The 8,426-nt window shown below is 47.2% G+C and overlaps 1 protein-coding gene across 2 annotated transcripts in view; it reads right to left on the bottom strand.

Annotated features, from left to right (window-relative positions):
- Positions 1-3,773: 3,773 nt before the first annotated feature.
- si:dkey-19b23.7 overlaps positions 3,774-8,426 on the bottom strand; it is a 16,323-nt gene continuing 11,670 nt past the window's right edge. For both annotated transcript variants that reach the window (XM_043683467.1, XM_043683466.1), the window contains exons 7-9: positions 8,047-8,212; positions 6,412-6,609; positions 3,774-4,878 (exon numbers count right to left, since the gene is read on the bottom strand). In XM_043683467.1, coding sequence (XP_043539402.1) covers positions 4,742-4,878; positions 6,412-6,609; positions 8,047-8,212 — 501 coding nt within the window. In that variant the 3' untranslated portion in view covers positions 3,774-4,741. The remainder of the gene's footprint in view (positions 4,879-6,411; positions 6,610-8,046; positions 8,213-8,426) is intronic.

Genomic DNA, 8,426 nt, shown 5'->3' on the forward strand with positions numbered 1-8,426 from the left:
CCGCACTATTTACTTGGGTGGCAACTTTCAGAGATCTGTGTACATGGACACCAAGATCCCTCTGCTCATCCACACTACCAAGTATCCGACCATTAGCCCAGTACCCCATCTTTTTGTTATTCTTCCCAAAGTGAATCACCTCACACTTAGCTACATTGTATTCCATTTGCCACCTTTCTGCCCAGCTCTGCAGCTTCTCTTTATCCTGCTGTAACCTGCCACATGCTTCCTCACTGTCAACAACTCCTCCGTCTTTCGTATCATCCGCAAACTTGCTTACCCAACCTTCTAACCCCTCTTCCAGGTCATTTATAAAAATGACAAACAGCAATGGTCCCAAAACAGATCCTTGCGGAACACCGCTAGTGACGGCACTCCATGAAGAAACTTTGCCATCAACTACTACCCTCTGTCTTCTTCCATCTAGCCAATTCCTAATCCAAACCTCCAATTCACCCTCCATGCCATATCTCCGTATTTTCTGCAGTAGCCTACCATGGGGAATCTTATCAAACGCCTTACTAAAATCCATATATACCACATCTACCGCTTTCCCCTCATCAACCTCCTTTGTCACCTTTTCAAAGAATTCAATAAGGTTTGTGAGGCACGACTTGCCCTTCACAAAACCATGCTGACTATCCTTGATCACATTATTCCTATGCAGATGTGCATAAATCCTATCCCTTACAATTCTCTCTAAGACTTTGCCCACAACAGAAGTGAGACTCACCGGCTTATAGTTACTAGGGTTATCCCTACTCCCCTTTTTGAACAAGGGAACCACATTTGCTATCCTCCAGTCTTCTGGGACTACTCCTGTAGACAAAGAGGACATAAAAATCAAGGCCAGTGGCTCTGCAATCTCCTCCCTTGCTTCCCAGAGAATCCTAGGATAAATGCCATCAGGCCCAGGGGACTTATCTATTTTCACCTTTTCCAGGATTTCCAACACCTCTTCTCTACATACCTCAAAGCCATCCATTCTACTTATTTGTGACTCAGTATTCACATCGACGACAATGCCCTGTTCCTGAGTAAATACTGAAGAAAAGTATTCATTCAGTGTCTCCCCAATCTCTTCCGCCTCCACACGCAACTTCCCACTACTATCCTTGACTGATAGTGTTGATTGACATGTTAAGCCAGAATGGATGAGGGTAGCAGAATTCAACCCCTCAACTGATATTATCGAACCGGATTGGTTTTTTACAGCAATCATAGACTCATACAAGACGGAAGCAGATCCGTCCATGCCCAACATAACCCCAAACTAAACTAGTCCCACCTGCCTGCTCCTGGCCCATCTCCCTCCAAACCTTTCCTATTTATGAACTTATCTAAGTGTCTTTTAAACATTATAACTGTACCCACATTCACCACTTCCTCAGGAAGTTCACTCCACACACTAACCACGCTCTATGTAAAAAAGTTACCCCTCAGGTCTTTTTAAAATCTGCCTCCTCTCACCTTAAAAATGTGCCCCCTAGTCTTGCAATCCCCCATTGTCGGGAAAAGACAACATAGAACAGAGAACATTCCAGCGCTGTACAGGCCCTTCGATGTTGCACCAACCATTATCATTAACTATCATAAACTCTATCTATTCCTTTCATTATTTTATAAACTTCTATCAGGTCACCCCTTGACCTCCCACGCTCCAGTGAAAAACGTCCCAACTGATCCAGCCTTTCCTTATAACTCAAACCTTCCACACCTGGCAGCATCCTGGTAAATCTCTTCTGAACCCTCTCCAATGGTAGATTCATGGACACCAATGCAGTTTGACCTACAGCAAATGGATGGCAGTAGTTCAAGAAGGCACCTTCTCCAGTGCAACTAAGGATGGAATAAATGCTGCGACACTCACATCCCATGAATGATAAAATCCTTAGAAGAGTATAAAGACAGTAGGAGTATACATAAGAGGGAAATCAGGAGGGCAAAAAGGGGACATGAGACAGCTTTGGCAAATAGAATTAAGGAGAATTCAAAGGGGTTTTATAAATACATTAAGGACAAAAGGGTAACTAGGGAGAGAATAGGGCCCCTCAAAGATCAGCAAGGCAGCCGCAAGAGATGGGAGAGATACTAAATGCAAATTTTGCATCAGTGTTTACTGTGGAGAAGGATTTGGAAGATATAGACTGTAGGGAAATAGATGGTGACATCTTGAAAAATGTCCATATTACAGAGGAGGAAGTGCTGGATGTCTGAAAATGCATAAAAGTGGATAAATCCCCAGGACCTGATCAGGTGTACCCGAGAACTCTGTGGGAAGCTAGAGAAGTGGCCTCTTGCTGAGATATTTGTATCATCGATAGTCACAGGTGAGATGCCGGAAGACTGGAGGTTAGCAAACGTGGTGCCACAATTTAAGATGGGTGGTAAAGACAAGCCAGGGAACTATAGACCAGTGAGCCTGACCTCGGAGGTGGGCAAGTTGTTGGAGGGAATCCTGAGGGACAGGATTTACACACATTTGGAAAAGCAAGGACTGATTAGGGATAGTCAACATGGCTTTGTGCGTGGGAAATCATGTCTCTCAAACTTGATTGAGTTTTTTGAAAAAGTATCAAAGAGGATTGATGAGGGCAGAACGGTGGATGTAATCTACATGGACTTCAGTAAGGCGTTTGACAAGGTTCCCCATGGGAGACTGATTTTCAAGGTTAGATCTCACGGAATACAGAGAGAACTAGGCATTTGGATACAGAGGGTGGTGGTGGAGGGTTGTTTTTCAGACTGGAGCCTGTGACCACTGGAGTGCCACAAGGATCGGTGCTGGGTCCTCTACTTTTCATCATTTACATAAATGATTTGGATGTGAACATAGGAGGTATAGTTAGTGCAGATGACAGCAAATTTGGAGGTGTGGTGGACAGTGAAGAAGGTTACCTCAGTTTACAACAGGATCTTGATCAGATGGGTCAATGGGCTGAGAAGTGGCAGATGGAGTTTAATTCAGATAAATGCGAGGTACTGCATTTTGGGAAAGCAAATCAAAGCAGGACCACACTTAATGGTAAGGTCCTAGGGAGTGTTGCTGAACAAAGAGACCTTGGAGTGCAGGTTCATAGCTCCTTGAAAGTGGAGTTGCTGGTAGATAGGATAGTGAAGGTGGTGTTTGGTGTGCTTTCCTTTATTGTCAGAGTATTGAGTACAGGAGTTGGGAGGTCATGGTTAGGCCACTGTTGGAATATTGTGTTCAATTCTGGTCTCCCTCCTCTCGTAAGGATGTTGTGAAATTTGAAAGGGTTCAGAAATGATTTACAAGGATGTTGCCAGAGCTGGAGGATTGGAACTACAGGGAGAGGCTGAATAGGCTGGGAATGTTTTCCCTGGAGAATCAGAGGCTGAGGGGTGACATTATAGAGGTTTATAAAATCATGAGGGTAATGGATAGGATAAATAGACAAGATCTTTTCACTGGGGTGGGGGAGTCCAGAACTAGAGGGCATAGGGTTTAGGGTGAGAGGGGAAAAATTTAAAAGGGACATAAGGGACACCTTTTTCACACAGAGGGTGGTGTATGTGTGGAATGAGCTGCCAGAGGAAGTGGTGGAGGCTGGTACAATGACAACATTTAAAAGGCACCTGGATGGGTACATGAATAAGAAAGGTTTGGGGCTCAGCAGGTCTGGCAACATCTGTGGAGAGAAATCAGAGTTAATGTTTCAGGTCGCGCAATCCCTCCTCAGTTTGGGGCCTGGGAAATATCTTAGATCAGGGTCTGACCAGATAGAGAAGAAACTACAAGCCGCACTCTTCAGCTGGGTACAGTGAAGATCTTTATTAGAATAAATCCATAGAGACTGAATTGATGCCAATTACTGAAAATGTACACAGATGCAGAACTGGGGAACCATCAAATCGAGGAGGCAGTGTGAGTGCTGCACTCATTTTCACCTCGCACTCCTGATAGCTCTGATCTTGTTTGCTATAGATCCACAGCAACATATCTCTCCAATTGCCCCTCTTCCTGTGAGAAGTGAGTGACTGCAGTATAGATTCACTCTTTTATAGCTCATTGAATGCCCATGACTCCAGTCAGAATCACCAGGTCTCATTCCCCATCTTCCCCTGCTTCTCTCAAGAGCATTGGAACCTGGTGCTGAACTCAACTGTGAGCAGCTGGCTTGGGGCCTTCGGCTCAGACCGTATGTCCATTGGAGCCACTGGAAGACTGAATTCCCGGGCAGAAAGGACGCTTGTGATTCAGAAGCTAGGCGATTATCTTTCACAGTTTAACGTCATGGCTCTCCACCCCTCTGCTCAGATGGATCTTCCTCAAGTCTCCCATGCCTTGGTCTGTCAGTCTCTCCATCTCCCATCCCTTTGTCGCTCCCTCCATCTCCAGCCTCTCCGTCATCCGCCCCCTCCATCTTACATCACTCCGTCAGTCACTCTCTCCACCTCGTGTCCCTCCATCTCCTATCCTCTGATATCTCCCCCTTCTCCAAGCTGTTGAGATTGAATGATCAGTATTGCTGCCGCCCCCCCCCCCCCCCAAAACAGGCCTTCCCTAACGTGAGGGCAGAGATCGCATTGGGAATCTTGCGTGACTCCCTTCCCACCACTTCAGCTGCACCCAAACCCCAGGGTATTAAATACAAATCATCTTCCACTCCCAGCTCCGTGACCCCACTGACCCTCCCTTTATCCAGTTAGTCTACTTGCCTACACTACTCTTGGCTGGATTTGTTGCCGGGTTTTGGAACGAGAGGAGACGATGGCCCAGTCACTCGCCATTGGATAAGCTGCTGTCCATTGCCGCTTCATTGTCTGCTTCGGCCTCCACCACTCTCAGCTTCTGTTTCTGCATCTGGTGGAGGGCTTGAACATGGAATCGGTTCAGGGTTTCCAGCTCATCCAAAACTGAAAGACAAAATGAGAGCATTTGCACAGCGCCAGGGAATTAATTGGGAGGCAGTTCCCCACCACCACCTTCTCTCCAAAAAGTAGATTGGTCTCCATCTTTCAGGGTCGCATCGTGGCTTACTGCTTAGCACTGCTACCTCACAGCGCCAGGGACCCGGGTTCAATTCCACTCCTGGTGGAGTGGCCATGCTGAATTGCCCATAGTGTTCAGGGATGTGCAGGTTAGGGTGGATTGGCCGTGCTAAATTGTCCCATAATGCCCAGGGATGTGCAGGTTAGGGTGGATTGGCCGTGCTAAATTGTCCCATAGTGCCCAGGGATGTGCAGGTTAGGGTGGATTGGCCGTGCTGAATTGCCCCATAGTGTCCAGGGATGTGCAGGTTAGATGCATTAGTCACGGGGTAAATATAGAGTAATGGGATAGGGGAATGGGTTTGGGTTGGTTACTCTTCAGAGGGTTGGTTTGGATTTGTTGGGCTGAAGGGCCTGTTTGCACACTGTAGGGATTCTATGAAATTTCAGTTTGGTGACGGTAATAGAGGAAACTTCCAAAACTTGGTGTACAGAGCCACCCACCGGCCAAAGTTTGAAACAGCAGTATGACCGGCATTGGTTAACGTAATGATTTCTATTGTCAATATTTACACAGGATTGGGTTGTTCAGTCCGCTCTGGTGCTTAATTGGATCACAACCGGTCTGCGTCTCAACTGCACCTTTACTTCATCTCCCTTGACACTCTTACCCGATGGAAATCTATCCACCCCAGTATTGGAAGAACCAACTTCTGCAGGTGGTGAGAGAGTGGGGTTGTGTTCAATTTAAAATCCCACCTATCGCCAGAGCTCTGCATCATCGAGAGATTGGACACTTCGAAATGCAGCATATATTAAACAAAAAAAAACTTGCACTTCACAACCTCAGGGGGTTCCCAATGTACGTCGAAATAAGTGGGTCCTTCCTGAAGCGTATCACTGTTGTGGTGAGAGGAATTATGCACATAGCAAGGTCGCACAGACAGGAATGTGCTAATGATCAGCAATCTGCTGATTTTCTGCAATTAGAATGTTATAGCACAGGAACAGCCCATCCACTCTGTGGTGAAAGTGAGGACTGCAGATGCTGGAGATCAGATGAAGGGCTTTTGCCTGAGTCTTTCCTGATCCTTGGATGCTGCTTGACCTGCTGTGCTTTTCCAGCACCACTCTAATCATCCACTCTGTGTCAGTGCTTCACATGAATGTCCTCCCAACCCCCGTCACTGAATCGGCCTATCTTTCTACTCCTTTCTCCCTCATGTGCTGAGCCAGCCTCCCCCGTTAAATGGGTATATTCATCCTGATTCCTGCCTATGTTAGCGAGATCCACATTCTCTGGGGAAGAAGGTTTCCCCTGCAGGATTGATACGTGAGAATCTGATACTTACGGACCCATTTCACACTCTGGAAATGGAGAGAGAGTGTTGAAGGTAACAGAATACTGACTAACAAGAGCCGAGGTATAAGCGAAGAGCATTTATCTCAACACGTTACCTTTAGTGTAATAGAGCTTTTCTCGGTCTCCATGGATCACAATCCTCTGGAGGAAGTCAGCCACGGCCCCCGTAGCCAGGAACCTCTCGATGAGAGGGAGTGACTCAAAGTACTGGATGTCCAGGGTGAAAGGGTTCGATGGTGTCGGCCAGGTGCAGAGTTCCACTAGCTCAGCCACAATCTCCCAAATCTGTCCACCTGCAGCGAGACAGACAGACAGAGTGAGAGTGAGGGATGCTGCTCAGGAGGAGGCAAGCAGTTTGAAGGGTCAAGGTTAGAGAGGTGCTGGAAAAGCACAGCAGGTCAGGCAGCATCCGTGGAGCAGGAGAATCGACGTTTCGGGCAAAAGCCCTTCATCGTCCATTTTCCTGCTCCTCGGAAGCTGCCTGACCTACTGTGCTTTTCCAGCACCACTCTAATCTTGACTCTGATCTCCAGTATCTGCAGTCCTCAGTTTGAAAGGACCAGGAAACGATCAGGAGCAGGAACTGCACAAGGCAGTGGAGAAACTGAGAGACATATCGATCTACTCTCGGCCTAGAGGGGTCCACATGGATCAGGGAAATCAAAAGGTCGACTACTGGGCACGATGCACTTTTTAAAAATCTATTCTTTCACGGGTTGAGCCTTCCTGGGGAGGCCAGCATTTGCTGCCCATAATGTGAGCAGATCTGGGTACCAGACTTTCGGAAGAATATCTAGGCCTTGGAGAGAGTACAATGTAGATCTATAAGAATGATACCCAGGCTTCCTGGGCCACATTATGAGGACAGATTACACCAATTAGGCCTATAACATAGAAGGTCAGGGGGTGATCTGATCAAAGTGTTCAAGACATTTTAACAAGAAGAAACCGGGTGGATGAGCAAACGACTTCCACTGGTTGGGGCTTCTAGAACTGGGAGGCAGAGCCTGAGAATTAGCGGCAGACCGTTCAGGAGAGATGTTAGGCAGCACTTCGACACACAAAGGGAGAGAGGAGTTTAGAACTCTCTTCCACAAACAGCAGTGGATGCTGGATCAGTTGTTAGTTTTAACTGTGAGATCAGTAAGTTTTTGCTAATGACAGATATTAAAGGGTATGGACCAAAGGCAGGTATATGGAGTTAGGCCACAGATCGGCTATGATCGCATTGAACGGTGAAACGGGGGGGGTGGGGGGGGGGACTGAATGGCCTACTACTGTTCCAATGTTCCTAGCTGCCCCTGAACTCAAACATTGTCATACAGCTGTCTGTTAGTCTGGAATCCAGGTGAGACTGCAATTTTTCCTTCCTAAAGAACCTGGGTGAATAACTTGGGCTTTTTACAATCATGAGTCAGAGGCGAGATTTTATTTGCGTGAATTTAAACATCTCTGCCTGCCACTGTGTCATTTACACAGACTTCAGGGTTACTAGGGCCAAAGACATTACCACTACCACCAATGCTTCCTTCTCAATGGAGCCAAGGTCTGGGTGCTCCAAGGCATGGTAGTCATGGGTCATTTCCTGATACCTCTCCAGTGCCCAGGCCATGTTTGGGGGCAGGTGGGTGGTCTGTTTTCTGAGGCCGACAAGCCAGGCAAAGGAGCAGGGCTAAAGGAAAACCCAGTTTAAGAAGAATCACAGGCAAGCACGCGTTCAAAAGGATTACCATTCTGGCGCCAATCCCGAGTGGAGTTTAGCTTCAGAGGGCTGTCCTTACATGCCCAGTCCCCACCGGTTGCTTTAATGATACGCTCGTGGTTGGATCGGATCCACACGTACGGGCACTGGTACTTGGCATAGCAAGCCAACAGAAAGAGGGTACAGTTCAGTTCCTAACAGAGACAAGAAGGTCAGTAGGCCACTGCACCCCACACACTCACATACAGACGCACACACTCACACAAACTCTCACACTCACAGACCTGCACACATGCACTCTCACACATACACACATGCACAGACAGACTCAGACACAGACACACACTCTCAGACACAGACACACACTCTCAAAGACACACACACACGCACACACACTCTCACAGATAC

The sequence above is a fragment of the Chiloscyllium plagiosum genome, chromosome 48 (genome assembly GCF_004010195.1).
Source record: "Chiloscyllium plagiosum isolate BGI_BamShark_2017 chromosome 48, ASM401019v2, whole genome shotgun sequence".
Lineage (NCBI taxonomy): Eukaryota > Metazoa > Chordata > Chondrichthyes > Orectolobiformes > Hemiscylliidae > Chiloscyllium > Chiloscyllium plagiosum.